At 38.3% G+C, this 18015-nt stretch overlaps 3 protein-coding genes across 3 annotated transcripts; all 3 read right to left on the minus strand.

The window, feature by feature from the left end:
- Positions 1-8004: 8004 nt before the first annotated feature.
- Positions 8005-9924, minus strand: LOC114748122 (cytochrome P450 CYP736A12-like). The gene is made up of 2 exons (XM_028936476.1): positions 9200-9924; positions 8005-8835 (listed from the first exon to the last, which is right to left on the minus strand). The coding sequence occupies exons 1-2, from the start codon at positions 9893-9895 to the stop codon at positions 8005-8007; spliced, it is 1527 nt and encodes a 508-aa protein (XP_028792309.1). The 5' UTR covers positions 9896-9924.
- A 1696-nt stretch (positions 9925-11620) lies between these two features.
- LOC114748123 (cytochrome P450 CYP736A12-like) lies at positions 11621-12337 on the minus strand. Its single transcript, XM_028936477.1, has one exon. It carries the CDS (start codon positions 12335-12337, stop codon positions 11621-11623), a length of 717 nt encoding a protein of 238 aa, XP_028792310.1.
- A 2314-nt stretch (positions 12338-14651) lies between these two features.
- On the minus strand, positions 14652-15386 carry LOC114748120 (cytochrome P450 CYP736A12-like). The gene has a single exon (XM_028936474.1). The coding sequence runs from the start codon at positions 15378-15380 to the stop codon at positions 14655-14657; it is 726 nt and encodes a 241-aa protein (XP_028792307.1). The 5' UTR covers positions 15381-15386; the 3' UTR covers positions 14652-14654.
- Between the last annotated feature and the right edge of the window lie 2629 nt (positions 15387-18015).

Genomic DNA, 18015 nt, shown 5'->3' on the forward strand with positions numbered 1-18015 from the left:
ATCTTTCACTTGCTTCCCTTTTTGCGGTTCTCTCAGCACATGTGGTATGAAACACATGCTACGGTGTTACTCTTTTACTATAAGAGCGTATGTCGATTTAGATTTATTATCAACACCGTACAGACTTAGGTCCAGACACACTCAGTATCTAAACCCAAATTCTTCAACTCTGCTCATTGTTATGACGTCGACGTTGAAGAGTTTGTTGTCTGGCTACAGGTATTATGGAAGTGGGATTCCAAACTTCGATCCAGCTTTATCAACGTGGATCTCATCTTGACTTGCTACACTTTAGTCAAGGCGACATAAAGTTTGTGTTTCTTCTCTACCATATCAGCATTCATTGCTGCTTTACTGGTGAACACAAATGTCTCATCTTTGTTCACTCCACCTGAGTGTCAAAGGCGGTTGCCCGTGTGAGAGAGCCAACCTTTTTAACCTGTACGACATACTAGACATTGTATACTTTCAGACAGACACATAAAGTGATAACGAAATATAATTTCATTAATGAAGCATTCATATTACACTTTACGTATGCCAAGGGCTTGTACATGTTCTTTAAAAACTTTTTCGCCTATTGGCTTTGTCAGAGGATCTGCTACCATACATTTGGTTGAAATGTATTGTACAGTAACAATCTTTTGTGCTATGTAATCTCTAACAAAATTATACTTGATGTCAATGTGCTTGGTTTTGCTGTGATACTTAGGATCTTTAGTATAGGCTATGGCTGCAGTATTGTCACAGTATACCATCACCGGATTGGTACTCTTGTTTCCAAATCCAAGGTGTTCTATAAATCTCTTCAGCCATAAAGCCTCTTGCACTGCTGCAGTGCATGCCACAAACTCAGCTTCCATTGAATGTAAGGCAATGCACGTTTGCTTCTTGCTACTCCAACATATGGCGCCATTGTTGAGTAAGAAGGTATAACCTGAAGTTGACCTTCGTTCTTCTTCATCTCCGCCTACATCAGCATCGGAGTACCCAACAAGACGCAGGTCACCTCCTTCGTAGCACAGTGCATAATTGGAAGTGCCCTTTAAGTATCTCAAGATCCTCTTCACTGCTTTCCAATGCTTTTCACCGGGGTTAGACTGGAATCTGCTCACCAGTCCCACTGCATAACAGATGTCTGGTCTTGTACACATCATTGCGTACATCAGACTACCAACAGCACTGGCATATGGAACTCTTTCCATCTTCTTTTTATCAGATTCGGTTTTGGGACACATGTCAGAACTCAAAGCCACTCCAGTAGCAACGGGTGTACTCATGGGATTGCAGTCTTTCATGTTAAATCGCTCAAGAATCTTGTTGATATAATTCTCTTGTGAAAGAGAGAGGATTCGTTTTGAACGATTTCTTTGGATCTTAACTCCAAGTATATACTCTGCTTCACCCATGTCTTTCATTTCAAAATTCGACGAAAGCCATTCTTTAATAGCCACCACCGAATCTAGACTATTTCCGGCTAATAGTATATCGTCTACATATAAGGATAATATGACAAAATTACCCTCAAACCGCTTAATGTAGACGCAGTGGTCTTCCTCTATCATTTGGAAGTCATATGAGGTTATTGCTTTGTGAAACCTCAAATACCACTGTCTGGATGATTGTTTCAATCCATAAATGGACCTTTTGAGTTTACAAACTTTATTTTCTTTTCCTTTTTCAATGAAACCTAATGGTTGTTCCATATAGATTTCTTCATCCAGATCACCATTCAGAAATGCGGTTTTTACATCCATCTGATGTAATTCTAAATCTAAACTGTTTACTATTGCCAGAATAAGTCTAATAGAATTGAAACGCACAACAGGTGAGAATGTATCTTCATAATCTATTCCTTCCTGTTGTGTGTACCCCTTTGCCACTAATCGAGCCTTGTATTTGTCAATTGATCCATCCACTTTTCTTTTAATTTTGAGAACCCACTTGTTCCCAATGGCTTTACGCCCTTTTGGAAGATCAACTAACACCCAAACTTGGTTCTTTTTCATTGAGTCCATTTCTTCTTCCATAGCTTTCATCCATTCATCTTTTGCAGGACCTGACAAGGCTTCTCGTACAGAACGGGGCTCATCATCCCCTTCTGGAGTAACTAAGAGAGATTCGCTTTCTATTTGAAAGCGTCTTTTGGGAACACTTTCCCTGTTACTCCTTCTGACGGGAGCTATTTGCTTATCTTTCTTTCTTTGTTCAGGTCTTGGTGTTGACCTTTCTTGGCTCCCACTCAGATTGACACACCTAGACGATTCTGGTCTGTCAATTTGTTCTGCACTGACTTGTTCCTGTGTCTCATAAAGAGATACAGTGCGGTCAACATCTCCTCTTTTAGGAAATTCAGTCTCAATGAATGTGGCATCTCTTGATTCCATTTCAGTCACTGTTCCATCTTCGTTTTCACCTATGAAAACGTATCCTTTAGATTGTTCAGAGTACCTTATAAAAATACACTTCTTTCCTCTAGGACCCAATTTCCCATGCTTGTGGGAATCATCATGAACATATGCTGCTGACCCCCAGGGTCTTAGGACACTTAGATCCGGTTTGCGTTTTGTCCATAATTCATAGGGTGTGGAAGCGACTGATTTTGAGGGCACACGGTTAAGTATGAAGGTTGCCGTTAACAAAGCATCACCCCAATATGAAATTGGTAGGTTTGCTTGAGCCATCATAGACCTAACCATGTCTAGAAGAGTTCTATTCCTCCTCTCAGCCACTCCATTCTGTTGTGGAGTGCCAGGGATAGTCAGTTGTCTAATTATCCCTTTTTCCTCACAGAGCTGTTTAAATTGATCAGATAAATATTCACGACCTCGATCAGTACGTAATGCTTTAATTTTACTGTCCATTTGATTCTCTACCTCATTTATGTATCGTCTAAAGCACTCAAGTGCTTCAGACTTATGCGAGATCAAATAGACATGACCATATCGTGAAAAATCGTCAATAAAGGTAATAAAATACCAAGCTCCGTGTCTCGCCCTCACACTCATCGGACCACAGATATCAGAATGGATTAATTGCAATGGATTTTCAGCTCTTGTTCCCTTACCGAAAGGTTTTCTAGTTGCCTTACCAGCTAGACAATTTTCACATAAGGACATTTCCATGTTAGGGATTGTGCCCAACATTCCTTCTTTTGCTAGTTTAATCATTCTATTTTGATTAATATGTCCTAGTCTAGCATGCCAGATATTCATATCAGGATTGCTTGAAGAAATAGCAAAACAATCATGAGCGTTAAAACCAAAAGCAAGATCCATAACAAAAAATTTCTGGAATCTGAATGCTGAACCATAAAATTCAGAGTTGAAGGAAATGTCTGCAACTTTATCATGAAAATAAACATTAAACCCAAAGTCTACTAAGCAAATAACAGAAATTAAATTCCGTCGGATGTCGGGAGCATGAAGCACATCATGGAGTATCAAGGTCTTTCCACCACGCAAAGCAAGCTTGCAGGTGCCAATCCCTCGAACCTCGATTCTCGCATTGTTCCCAACATAAAGCCACTTGCTTTGATACGGCAACCGACGGTATTCCACGAAGGATCCCCGATCCCTGCTTACGTGGTCTGTGGAGCCTGAGTCTATAATCCAAGAAGAAGAAACAGGTTCTGTTAGAAAAACAGTACTAGAAACATATGAAACATGTGAATTCACATAATTCACTAATACCTTTTCGCTTTCAGCCTGTTTGGAACAGTCACGTGCGAAATGGCCCATTTGTTGGCAGGCGAAGCATTTGACCTTCTTCAGGTCTAGCTTCTTCTTCCCGCCTTTCTTTCCCTTCTTCTTAAATTGTTTCTTGCCCTTTTTAAATTGAGGACCGCCCTTCTTCCCTTTCTTTTGGGGCTTCTTGCCCTTTTTGAAATTGGGCTTAGATTGGGAAGTACCAGCATCCTCAGTTAAATAAGTCTGTCCAGAGCTCTTGTAAGCCTCTAGACGTTCATCTTCCAGCTCCAGATGCTTAGCTACATCGTTAAAAGTGATGATGTTTTCATTGTGGGTTAGGTTGACTTTCATGTGCTCCCAACTTGCAGGGAGTGACCTGATGACAGCCTGCACTTGCTGCTCATCAGACAGATTATGTCCAGCTTCCTTCAGTTCCCGGATCATATTGGCCATCTCTCTCAGATGTTGCTTCATAGGATTGTTTGGCTTGAGCTTATAGGTATCGAACTTAATCGTCAACCTTCTAAGCTTGGTCGTAGAGACTCCGCCAAACTTATCCTTTAATGCTATCCACATGGCCTGTGCAGTTTTGTGCGACTCAAACTCGCACATCAGGTCGTCAGCCATGGAGCTCAAAAGCGTGATTCTTGCTATGCTATTCTTCTTTTTCCAGGTTAGATATGCCTCTTGGTCTCTCCTGTGCTGGGTGTTGCCAGCTTCAGGTTCAACCATAGCAGTGGTGAGAGGCTCTATCGCATCCTGTTCTTCTAGGATATACTGGACCTTTCGGTGCCAGATGTCCCAGTTGTCCCCGTTAAGCTTTTCTCCCTTGTTCAATTCAGCAATTATGTTCTTGGTTGCCATTCTTAGTTCTGTGACAAATCTATCCCACATTAATCTATGTTCTCTTTGAAGAGAACCGAACCAAAGAACATTTCAGTTATATAGCACAATGAAGTATACAATGTAATGTGCCTATATTATCCTCGATCAGTAAATAATGAAATTACAAGATCTATGATCAAGAGAATACGTTTGTACCTCCCATCACACAGATACTAGCAATAATCATCATGTCCTATCAAGGATTTTATATAAGCACTTCAAAGATTGTAACCTTTAGAAGTCTCATCTTCTAAAAGCTCCCACTTATAAAAGGCATACATATGATATTCATAAATAATCATACAACAATAATTCAAGTAATTTCATTAAATGAAATAACATACTTAGTCTGTTTACAATGCATGAAACCACAAATTCAAGGCGAATACAAATATTACATCATTTGATATGAACATAAATGTAATCAAGCATTGCTTTTCTTAGGCTTCTAAGTTTGCGCGTTTTGTTCATAAAGGAGGACACTAGCTCTATGGCCCAAATCCAGTAAGACTTTCTTATGGGTTTGCCTTTAGGTCCGCCTCTAACTCTTATTGCTCTTATGTACTCCATTATGACTCTAGGTAGAATTCTGTATTCTTCTTATCGGTCATGTAATGGACGTAGCTAGCGAGCACACCATTGATGCCTTTTATGTTTGTCAATTTAGCTGCATCACTTTCAGCTATTCTCATAGCTAAAGCAGGGGTACAGGGTTGATCCACCTCTTCGCCTTCCTCTACTTCGGTTTTATTGGGAAGATCTAGCGAATCATTACAGACCAAATGAGGTTCGGTACGGAGGGGTTCAGTGGGAAATAAAGATTCTGACTCAGGTCCAGAATCCATTAACTCCTCCGGGATTTCTTGAGGAACCTCTTCAGGGTCCTCTTCAGGATCCTCATCCTCTGGTTCATATTCTGGAACTGCATTATCCATGTATAAGTATTCCAATGAACCATCTTGGATATTTTCAGTGCTACTAGAAGCCTCTTGCTTCATTTTCACCTAGAACAAAATAATTTAAATTATTTTGAATATTCTGGAATTTATTTCCGCATGAAAAATACCAGAAAATACACTGAAAATACTCACAAATAGATCCTTAATTATCTCCAAAATTATCAAATTATATATCAAAATAAAGATCTTGATTTTAGGGATTTTTAGAGACAAACCGCACCTCAAACGGACCTTTCACGCGCCTACACGCGCCCCTAGAAGGAAAAATTAGCGAAAAATTGAAAAAAAAATTTCCCACTCGCCCTGTCGGCGCGTGTACTTCACGCGCCCATGCAGCCTGCCGCCGGCGACACGCGCCGTGCCTGCGGCTTCCACGCGCCACCACCTGTCAGGTGGTGGTCCCCACGTGCCAAGGTGGGGTGCCACGTGGCAGAACGCGCCACGTGGCGCTGCTTGGTCCAAAATTTTTTTTTTTTTTTTAATTCTCGGTTTTTTTTTTAATTAAAGTATTTGGACCGGTTGGGTTTGGGTCCATTTCGGCCCAACCGGTTCCCTTCAAATTTTTTTTTTTTTTTTTTTGGTCTGGGCTGGATCCTGCCTCCAGCCCAGTACACCCTTTCCCTTTTTTTTTTTTTTTGGTCTGGGCTGGATCCTACGTCCAGCCCAGTAAATAACCCTTTTTTTTTTTTTTTATAGGAGGGGCCAAAACGACGCCGTTTTGGCCCCTGGAGGTCACCTTCAACCTCCAGCCGGGTCGCCTTGACCCGGCTTCTGCAACCGGGTCGGGTCCGACGGACCCGTCGGACCCGATTTCTTCTCTCCTCCGTATCTTCGCCGTCCGGTGTCCGTTTTTAGTGTACTTTATATCATTTTCTTCGTTTTTTCGAGTCTACGCAATGGGATAAATTTTGAAACCTAAAAACTTGATTTTAAGCAAACTCAAAAACGAGAACCGTACGGCCAAAAGAATATCAGTGTAAAACGATCTTCACAGAGGCAAAGAAGCAACCCAGTATGTCTAAACATAAATATAAGATACAAAAACTATCATACTGAAAGTAAAATGGAGGATTTGCATAATATATTGAAGCAAATCGCAAGTTACTCAGACCGAACAATCAGAAAAAAATACTGATATGAAAACGCAGGCCACAGAATCTATAGAAATATCACATGCTCTGATACCAATGTAAGGTTTTCGGGCATACCTGGAGTCTGCAATGTAATCAGGTTGCCACGCGGAGGTCCGATCACGGTGACGGAGTCGGATCTGTGTTTTCACAGCAAATGCACCACGAGAGAGAGAGAGAGCCGAAGGGAGGAAGTGTTTTTCTGGAAAAATAAACCCGCGGGTGTGTTGCATGGAGAGGAAGGAAAAAACGGAAGTTATATCTGGCGGCAGTTTTTGTAACTACCTCCACTTATCCATTCCTCATAACCGTGCGGTTCCAAAAACAAGAAGGGGAAAATTACGACTAATGACCCACATTTCTTGTTATTTTCACCAGGACCCCAACTGATAATGGGCTTGGGTCCAATCCACCAAGGGTGGACTGGCCCATTTTCCTACAGAAATATTAAAATTTAAAACAGACGAGTATATCATTTTAATTATAGATGATTTTCTTCGATTTTAAAAGCCGTAAGAACCTCCCCTGAAATCAATAGTTATAAAGCACAAACATTCCTTTTATTTTTAACATTTTATTTCCATCCACTACCCATTCGTTATTTTATAATTAAGTCATACGTGTTGGATCAAAGTACCTCTCCTGAGACACAGATGCTAGGTTACAAAATTGATAATACATTCGGTCCTAATTATAAGACCTCGTTTAGTCTACAAACGAAATCTTATAAGTAGGATCAGATGTAATATTAAATAATAGGTGTTTTAATATATAATAATCATTTCATAATAACTAAATGATTTTTGGTGCACGGAATTGCAGAAATTGTCTCAACCGCCCACCAAGCGGTAGCTAGTCTGCTTTTATTTTTGAAATATATAGATTCATTTGATTTGTTGGCTGGCCAAAAGAAAAATCCCTTTTATTTGAAAACGTCCATGGAAGAGAAATGAACGTAACTCGTATCAGCAATTCGCCTTCAGAGTACCGTCATCTGAAACATCGAAGAGTATTAAAAATGAGTTGTGCCTTTCACTCCAAAACAAAAAAAGAGATGTGCCTCTTTGTATTGATCCAAGTGAGTTAACATTAACAACTAATAAGAGTGAATGTATTCAATTTAAAACACGTACTTCTAATTCCAGTATAAATCGAAGGACTCTAAATTACATTATTGAATTAAAGTAAAATAGTATAACAGTCTCTCTCTCTCTCTCTCTCTCTCTCTCTCTCTCTCTCTCTCTCTGTCTCACACACACACACGCAGTCTCTTACACGTACATGGAACAATAGACTTTGTACACACACTAAAATAACTTAAAAAAAGGCTTCTCACCCTATTTACGTATGTAAACGATAAGTTGGAACTGCTAGCAAATGCTTGGCTCTTGGAATTGAGAGACCAAACTCTTCATTCATGTCCAAGTCACTGGGAGACATACCATAAGGAAGTTCCCAAGAAAAGCAATGAACCAATTGAGCTAAAACAAATTTAACACTAGTCATACCCAAGTTCATGCCAGGACAACCTCTGCGACCTGAGCCAAATGGTAACAGTTGAAAATCGTGTCCTCGAACGTCAATATTGCTGTCAACAAATCTCTCAGGATGGAACATATGCGCATTTTCAGACCAAACCTTAGGATCACGTCCTATGGCCCACACATTTACAATTACCCTTGTCTTTTTCCTTATATAGCACCCATTGATTGTAACATCCTCCATACTCTCTCGAGGGACAAGTAAAGGTGCAACTGGATATAGTCTAAGAGTCTCTTTGATTACCATATCTAAATAACTTAACTTCGCTAAATCAGACTCTTCCACCATTCTCGTCATTCCAACAACGTTTTGTAGCTCATTTTGAAGATTTTTCATCACTCTTGGATGCCTCAAAAGTTCGGATAAAGCCCACTCAATTACAACAATAGAAGTGTCAGTTGCCCCTCCAACCATATCTGATAAAATAGCTTTGATGTTGGCTTTATCTATCACATGGTCTTGGTCGTCCTGTAGATCCACAGGTTGGTGCATCAAGGAAAGCAATATGTGTATGAAGTCGTTATGGTGTTGTAAATTTTGTCCTTTTGAAGTGTTTTCATGCTCCATCACTATCTTATCCAACACATCCTCGAGCGCCTTGTTGTTTCTCTTTAACTTTCGTGTCAAGCCCTGGCAACATCAATTCAATAGCTCACTATATATGAAGGATAACACCAATCTGGAAAGTCTAGATATGATCTGAACAGTCCAGACCTCATTTTCTTTTATTTTAAGTTTTAAAATAATTATTTTAATAGGTATAGAATCTAAAATAAAGATAATATGTTAATTATCATTTTCCAAAAATATTTTTATTTAAAATAATTAATGAAAAATTTTAAATTTAGACCATCCAAATCTGATAAACGCCAATTAAATGTGTATTTTTTTAAAGTTCATACTATATATGTTTAATTTCTATCTAGAAACGCAAGGAAAAATATTTAAAAACAATCAATGCTCAAGGCGAAAAGATTATAGGCACATAACATACCTGGAGATCAAATACACCGAGCCAAGGGACATAATCAGCGAGATTAAATGCTCCCACCAAGCTCATTGCCTCCTTAATCAGCCCTTTTAGGTTAAACCTATCGTCCTTGGCGCGTCCCAGGACCATCCGATAAATTATGTTCTCTATAAGCTCCCCCACCATCTCACTAATATCAACAACCTCACGCGCCGCCGCGGCTCTCTCTAGGGACTTCACCGTCACTCCCACCTCCTCCTTTCTCAAAGGTGCAAACATCTCCACTCTTGATGCGCTTAGAAGGTGAATGGTGCACAGTTTCCTCACATGTCTCCAGTACGGACCATACTCGGCAAACACCACTCCCTTGTTGGCTCCTTTAGAAAACGGATCCGCCGCCCGTATTTTGGGTCGGGTCGCAAAAACAGTGTCATGAGTCTTGAGGAATTGAACGGCAGCTTCAGGGGACGAAACGACAATCGCAGGAACTTGTCCCAACTTCAACGACATGATGGGACCATATTTTTGGGCCAGCGATCGAAGGCTACGGTGTGGTCGTTTACCCAACATGTGGAGGTTACCAATGATTGGGAGGGGCGGTGGCCCCTGTGGTTGGTTCTGACCATCTTTGTGTCGTTTTGGGAAGAGGATATTAGTGGATAGGACCAATATCAATGTCAACAAAAGGATCGCAGGAATCGCTAGTGTTGAAGGAAACATGTCTGGTTGTTTTGCTTCGGAAACCGATCAAAGAGGGAATAAATTTTGTGCTTATGCTTGATAGTGGCGGATTGAATGCTAATATATATGTGAAATAGGTAGGATCCTGTTCCTATGACGTGATCAGCAAGATAATACGTAAATAGATAGAAACAAACAAAGACCTAAGAAATTAAAAAAACAAAAGTGTCAAACCCTCGAGAAAGAGAATCCAAACTCATCAACCTCTTTCGTATATATAAAATTGTGAGCTTTTGTCTCCCGATAAATGGATATGGACATTTGTTGAGTTCACACTACGTATATTATATTCAAGCATCGTCATCTTCTTTGTTCCCAGTAATTTTTTGACCAGATTGCTGTTGAATTGAAGGAAGCTCTTCCATGGACATAGTCCTCTACTTCTTGCCCAAGGATAAATTAAATTCTCGGTGTCCAAAATCCACACTTGGTGCTCAAGAAAGATGGAAACTTCCATGGAGCCTGCGTCAATTACCATCCATGAAGCTCCATTGCCATGATCAGATGGCTAAGGCAATATAATTGAGTAATTTAATTATTGGGCGCTACACATCATCACCAAATGATAAAATCAGAGCTTAATTAGAACCATCCCCTCATAAGAATAATAATCTTCACCGATAGAATCTTATGAATTAACTTTTAAAAGTACTATCAAACATTAGGGTTATAAGATAATATGTGTGTATTGGCACGGCAAATGCACGGACCGTCACAAGTTAAGACATTATATGTTTATGTAAAATCATGCGACATTAACAATCACTATTCTGATAATGAATATAAGCATATGATAAAGAATTGTTGCTTGCCCAAGAAAGAAGGAAAAAAACAAAGTAGTTTGGGTAAATCAGTTATTGTTTTGTCTAGTTTTCTTTGAGGAAGATTTAAAAAAAATGAAATTTATGGCATATTTAATTTAAACTTTGTTTTGTTTCTTAAATTTAGATTTAAATTTCTGCTTCCACCGGAATACCCGAAATTGTGCCTCTAATTAAAGTGTCAAATTGATCATACTTGATAACAAATTACTAAATCGTTTGAAGGAAATATCTTTATTTGTAATATACTATTTGTAAAATCCATATACTTATACAGATAGTGGTTTATATATATGTATATATATATATATTTGGTATACTAAAAGTTTAGATGAGTTGGGTTTTAGAGGCTTACCATGACCAAGGTATACTTTGAAGCTCAGAAAACGCTTATTTGATGCCCACCAATGCGGTCCTTACATAGGTAATGGGATTCACATTCACGATCTTACAGGTTATGAGCCGACTTTTTACCAATTAAGCCAACTCTTGTTGGTAGTTTATATACACATATATACAGCGTATGTCTGACTGCTTGGGTAAAATAAAAACAAGGGGAGAGAAACAATTATATGTAGACTATAGAAAATCTTACACGTTAAGCTATATATGTTTGACATTATTGAAATAAATTTCAACACACACACAAGCACAGTACATTCTTCATGCGATTTCCATAAATTAAAACAACACACATATACAATAGAACGCATCAAGTTAAACTAAAAAACTGATCGACGGAAAAGTATGAAGAATCTTGCTAATATAAAAATACCCACATAATTCCTCAAACGATAGGCCTTGTAATCTGAGCCTTTATTTTCAGACAAGGTACACTGGATGCATAACTAAAGGCATAGCCTAAAACCCTAGACCTTGATAATCAGTTTGAATAGTCCGTATGTAATCTACAAGTTGGAACAACCTGCAAATGCTTCGTTCTTCGGACTGTGAGGCCAAACTTTTCATTCATATCCAAGTCACTTGGACACACGCCACAAGGAAGCTCCCAACTAAAGCAATGCACCAATTGAGCTACAACTAACTTAACTGTGGTCATACCCATTTGAAGTCCAGGACATCTTCTACGACCTGAACCAAATGGTAAAAATTGATAATTATGCCCATGAATATCTATATTGTTATCAACGAACCTTTCTGGATAGAACATATAAGCATCATCGGACCATAACTTAGGATCTCGTCCGATAGCCCATGCATTCATCATGATCCTGGACTTTTTTCTTATGCAATATCCATTAACTGTGACATCCTTCATACTTTCTCGAGGGATAAGTAAAGGAGCAGGTGGATGTAATCTAAGAGTCTCCTTAATGACCATATATGAGTAACTTAACTCTGCTAAATCAGCCTCATCCACCATTCTGTTCATTCCAACCACATTTTGTAGCTCATTTTGGAGATTTTTAATCACTCTTGGATGCCTCAAGAGTTCAGATAGAGCGCAGTCAACCACAATGACAGAAGCGTCAGTTGCGGCAAAAATCATATATGCTAAAATAGCCTTGAGGTGGTCTCTATCAATAACATTGTTTTGGTCGTCATACAAATCCGTAGGTTGACGTATCAAGGAAAGCATTATGTGTACGAAGTCGACGTGATTCTGGCCATTTTGTTCTCTTGTAGCTTATTCCTGCTCTCTGACTATTTTTTCCAACACACACTACAAAAAAATAGACTTTAGGCGACAACTTTCGACGGCAACAAAAAAAGTCGCCGCTGAAAGTCCACTTTCATCGGCGAAACCAAAAAGTCGCCACTGAAAATTCGCCATTGAAACCAAGACTTTCAGTGGCGACAAAAGTGTCGCCGCTGAAAGTAGACCTTCAGCGGTGACTTTTTTTGTCATCGCCGAAAGTGGATTTTTAGCGGCGACTTTTTTAGTCACTGCTAAAAGTTCGTTATTAAAACCAAGACTTTCAACGGCGACAAAAGTGTCGCCGCCGAAAGTAGACCTTCAGCGGTGACTTTTTTTGTCGCCGCCGAAAGTAGAGTTTTAGCGGCGACTTTTTTAGTCGCCGCTGAAAGTTCATTATTAAAACCAAGACTTTCAGTGGCAACAAAAGTGTCGCTGCTGAAAGTAGACCTTCAGCGGCGACTTATTTTGTCGCCGCCGAAAGTGGACTTTCAGCGGTGACTTTTTTTGTCACCGCTGAAAGTATAATATAATAATATATATTTTATTTTACAATATTAATAAACAAATTTAATCTGGCTCAGCAGCAAGAAGATTGGACACGAAAGGAGGCGGTCACGAGTTCGAACCTGGAAGAAGACACATTTAAGGTGAAAATATTTGGACGATGACGTGGCGAGGAGGAGTGATGTGGAGGTGGCTAGTGATGATGTGGCTGCCGGTGGCAATGACGTGGAGGTCGACAGTGATGACGTGGCAGCCAGAGACGATGACATGGCACCGGCGGTGATGACGTGGCATTGGTAAAGCCAATTCTTCTTAGGCATTACTTTCAGCGGTGACAAAAAAGTCACCGCAGAAAACACTTTCGGCAGTGACATTTGTCGCCGCTTAAAAGTCTTTCAGCGGCGACAAGAGTGTCACCGCCGAAAGTGTTTTCTGCGGCGACATTTGTTGCCGCCGAAACTTCTAAAAGTCGCCGCTGAAAGTATCTTTGAGCGGCGACCTTTTTAGTCGCCACTGAAAGTTTTCAGCGACAGCTGCTACGGCAACGACTTTTCAGGGGCGACTTGTCGCCGCAAAAAACTTTCGGCGGTGACTGTTGTACTTTCAGCGGAGACAAGTCAATTTTTTTGTAGTGACATCGTCCAGTGCCATAACGTTTCTCTTTAATGTTCGTGTCAAACGCTGTCATTAATTAGTCAAATAGGTCATTCGATTCAGAGTTTCACACACAGACACACATATATCTATATATCAATGTTTTCGCCAGCTGTTATGCATAAACACACCGCTTTATCTGTATAACTTTAGAGGGGTATCGAAGAAACTATTTACTGTTAAAGAAAAATGGAAGGAAATCCAATTATCATGCGCTTAAAATGATCGACTACTAGCACAAAATTAAAGCAAATTCTTTAATTTAATAAGTCATCAATGAAAGTTAACAATGTAAGTTGAAGTAAGATGTCCTTCACAAATATTCCACGCGTGCTAGCATTAAGAAGAAAATTGGGTGCCATTATTCTTGATGTTATTTTTCATGTAGGCAAATCTTTAAGCTTAAACAGGCCTTTTTATTCCTCTGTCTGAATGTAGAGAAAAGTAGGGGAAGAGAAAATTATGAGAAACGTAAGACAAAATAGAAGAGAAAAGCAACAAGCGAGATACCGTATACAGTATACCTAGCCACGGGACATAATCAACCAGATTAAACTGTCCCGCCAAGCTCAGTGCCTCCTGAACAAGCCCTTTTAAGTTAAACCTATCATCCTTAGCACATCCCAGGATCATCCTGTTAATTTTATTTAGTTTTATTTAGTTTGCGCAGTTTAATTTTCTTAAACGAACAAGCAACATGAGAGAAAATGAACATAACATATCTATATATCGTCACTTGTATGCGTTGTATATAAAAATGAAATGAAAGAAAATGAGTCTTTTATGTATGATGTTATTTTATTTTATTTTATTTTGTAAAATACAAATTTCAACCTAAGACTATTTGGTCTAGTAGCACAAGATGTGCTCTTGGTGGCAACAGGTCTAGAGTTTGATTCCAACTATTGATCAAACTCTATGAGCATCAATATAATGCGGTTGTTATGTTCTTCATCTATTGTTAAGAAAAAATTAATAATAATTTATGTAAAAACTATTAAAAAATATGGAAGGAAAGACCCAATCATAACACAAATTACATAATCTTAAACAATTCAGGCTATAAAGAAAATTACACTAACATGATTGAGCACAACAATCACTCTGCTAGGCAATATGATGGAAGAGCTACTAAGTGATTAGCTCTTGGAATCAATAGTCCAAATTTCTCAGTCATATCCACTTCATCAGGAGAAACGCCTTGTGGAAGTTCCCAATTAAAGCAATGCATTAATTGTGCTATAACCAGCTTAACAGTAATTAACCCTAACTGCATGCCAGGGCATCCTCTTCGACCTGAACCAAATGGTATCAGTTGGAAGTCTTTTCCTCGGAGATCTACATTGCTATTCAGGAACCTCTCTGGATAAAATGCTTCCGCATTATCTGACCATATCTTAGGATCCCGTCCTATTGCCCACACATTCACAATCACTCGTGACTTGTTCCTTATATAATATCCATTGATAGTTATATCCTTGGTGCTGACTCGAGGGAGCAGCAATGGCGCAACAGGATGTAGTCTCAAAGTCTCTTTGACCACCATGTCCAAGTAAGTCAACCTCGGCAAATCAACCTCCTCGACCAAATTGCTTTTTCCTACAAGGTTTTCCAGCTCATGTTGGAGTTTTTTCATTACTCTGGGATTCTTCAAGAGTTCTGAGAAAACCCAGAGACTAACAGTGACGGAAGTGTCTATTGCACCAGAAAGCAAGTCCAAAAGTATGGCCTTGATATTGGTTCGATCTTTGACTGGATTTTGTTCATCGTCATGAGAATCCTTCAAGCAAGAGAGTAATATGTCCACGATGTCCTTGTGTTGCATTTTCTGCAGTACTGTTTGTGCCTCTTCATGCTCTTTGATGATCGTTTCTAACATTTCATCAATTTCCTTACCATTCGTCTTTAAGCGTTTTGTAAAACCCTGGATCAATAATACCTGGTTAATTTGAGTAACAGTAACAAATTTTTGTAGGATTAATGTAAACTATGTTATATATATTATAAAATTTTGTACAAAATTATGCTTCTCCGGTCCTTAATATAGGACCCAATTGTTGAGTTGGTTTTGGTCCTAAATATAAGACTCATTTCTTATATTTATCAATTTTCTCTAAATTACCCCCATGGATACTCCCTCAACCATAATCAGGTAGAAGAGGGAGAGGGAGCATTAAGAAAGATAATTATAGTGTTTTAAAAAAAATGTGTCACATTTCTTATAATTAACTAACTTACCTTACTTTCTTAATTTAATCAAATTAGTTAAATGGGTCTTATATTAAGAATCAGAAGAGTACTTTTCATAAAACTAAAATTTTGCGGCTTATTTCTAACTTCACGTGTGGCCTGAGTTAACAATCTAGTTTCACTCAAATTCTTTTATCCTCTTTAAAATTTAAATTTTGTAATCATATTTTTTAGCTTAGTTTTTATCTATTCTCTCTGTTTGATTATATTTTACTGAGAATCACTTATTGGTAAACAAAGCAACCAACTGTATAATTTAAATAAAAAAATTTCAGTAAAAATAAAGGAGAGCAAAGTAACCAACTGTATAATTATAATAAAAGGCATATTGACCATTTGACACGCAAATTTTTGGCTTGTATGAGATTTTGATTCTGGACCCACAGAACAAATTAAATACACACAAGCAAAGGAGAAAGAAAAATAAAATGTAGCCTTTTTTACATGGGTTTGAGAATTCTAACAAAACTTATTGCGAAGGGCTAATTTATTGTAAAAATCGCAAAAAAAAAACCTTAAAAATTCTTTTCAAAGTGACTTTTTTTTTTTGAAGGTAAACAAACAGGGCCCAAAGCCCAAAAGTACCCTCAAAAGATCAACCTACGAAACCTAACCTTCCCCAACACGTTCAGATTCACTTCCAGTTCCGACTTCAGACGCCTCCATTTCCAACCTTATCCTCAAAGGTAACAGCGGCAAGTCCCAGATCTGAAAATCCCTAACCATTCGAAGTCCAATTTTTGCCAGACTATCTGCACAGCCATTCATCTTTTTCAGAATCGCTGTGATCTTCAACTCCCATCTCCTTTCAATAATCTCCCAAGCTTTCCTTTTCAATCCACACTGCAGATTCCAATCTTTTTAGAGTAACCACTGATCCATTTTTCATCACTGTTTCTGATTAGTCCCCCACAGGCCGCAAATCTAGGGTCCCCAAGACAGGAATCATCAGAGTTAAGTTTCACCCAATCTCTGTTAGCTTTGCACCATTTCACAGTCTTACTAGCGCATTCATTTTTTCGCTGGGTATCTTTGGTTTTTTCCTGTATACACTCAACAGCTAGTCAGCTAGGGTCTGACATTTCATTATCAGTTCACTCGGATCCTTTGTCTTTTTGCTAAAGATCTTGTCGTTCCTATTTCTCCGCAGATTCCAAAACATGAGATTTGAAAATAATTTATTTTTTTAAAATCAGCTCAAATAATAATTATTTCATGTTTAATCTCTTATAATAATTTTTGATAACTTAGACGAGGACTTGTTTAGACATTTACAAAATTAACATTTTGTTTAATACCTACAAAAGTAACTTTTATCTCGACTTATTTTATAAATTAAAATAAAAATAAAAATCAATCAGGATAATATGATTTATTTTTAAATAGGTTTTTATAAAAAAAATCAATTTAATAGAAACTTATTTGAATAACATGTTGGGGAAAAAAAAAGAGATTTGAATCTTAAAATATTAAAAGGTGAAGAAGAAATTTATCCATCATAATATTAAAAAGAGGCATCAAACATCGTGATAAAATACCGAGAGTAAAAATGTACGTGAACTCTTAAAAACGGGACAAAAATGTTACTCTATTGAGTTGGTTTTGGTCCTAAATAATAAAACTCATTTCTCATATTTATCAAATATCTCTAAATTACTCCTATGGATACTCCCTCAACCATAATCAAATAGAAGAGGGAGAGGGGGTATTAAGAAAGATGATTATGGTGTTTTAGAAAAAACGTATCATATTTATTACAATTAACTAACTTACCTAACTTTCTTAATCTAATCAAATTAGTTAAATGGATCTTATATTAAGGACAGGAGGAGTATTTCCGTTTATTTCCAAAACGTTTGTCAACTTTACATTTGGTGGGTCCCATATTACTGTCTCGGTGTCATCTAATATCACCCCATCCATGCCCCCCTCCAATCACAATACACCAACTCATTAAGTCACAATCGAATAGCAGCAACACTTCTGGTTCTAATGGCTTCCCAATGCTCAAACGGAATGCCCATTTTCTTCCAAAAATGGTCCCCACCAAAGCCTTTTTTCTTCCTGGCGGCTTCATCAGCGATGTCATCCGATCTTTGCATCCTACTGTTCATGGGCATTTTTGTCTCCTATATTTTATTATAGTGTCTGGTATTTTTTTAATATTATAATGGGTAAATTTGCCCATTCACCTAATAGTAAAATTAAAA

This window comes from Neltuma alba, unplaced genomic scaffold (genome assembly GCF_004799145.2).
Source record: "Neltuma alba isolate B1F8T4 unplaced genomic scaffold, ASM479914v2 tig00005619_pilon, whole genome shotgun sequence".
Lineage (NCBI taxonomy): Eukaryota > Viridiplantae > Streptophyta > Magnoliopsida > Fabales > Fabaceae > Neltuma > Neltuma alba.

Bases quoted from the DNA above. Each gene is read 5' to 3' on its own strand.
- LOC114748122 (XM_028936476.1), bottom strand. From the start codon at position 9,895: ATGTTTCCTTCAACACTAGCGATTCCTGCGATCCTTTTGTTGACATTG. The intron at 8,836-9,199 runs GTATGTTATGTG...TGATGTTGCCAG, and splicing joins TCGGTGTATTTGATCTCCAG to GGCTTGACACGAAAGTTAAA.
- LOC114748123 (XM_028936477.1), bottom strand. From the start codon at position 12,337: ATGCTTTCCTTGATACGTCAACCTACGGATTTGTATGACGACCAAAAC.
- LOC114748120 (XM_028936474.1), bottom strand. From the start codon at position 15,380: ATGCAACACAAGGACATCGTGGACATATTACTCTCTTGCTTGAAGGAT.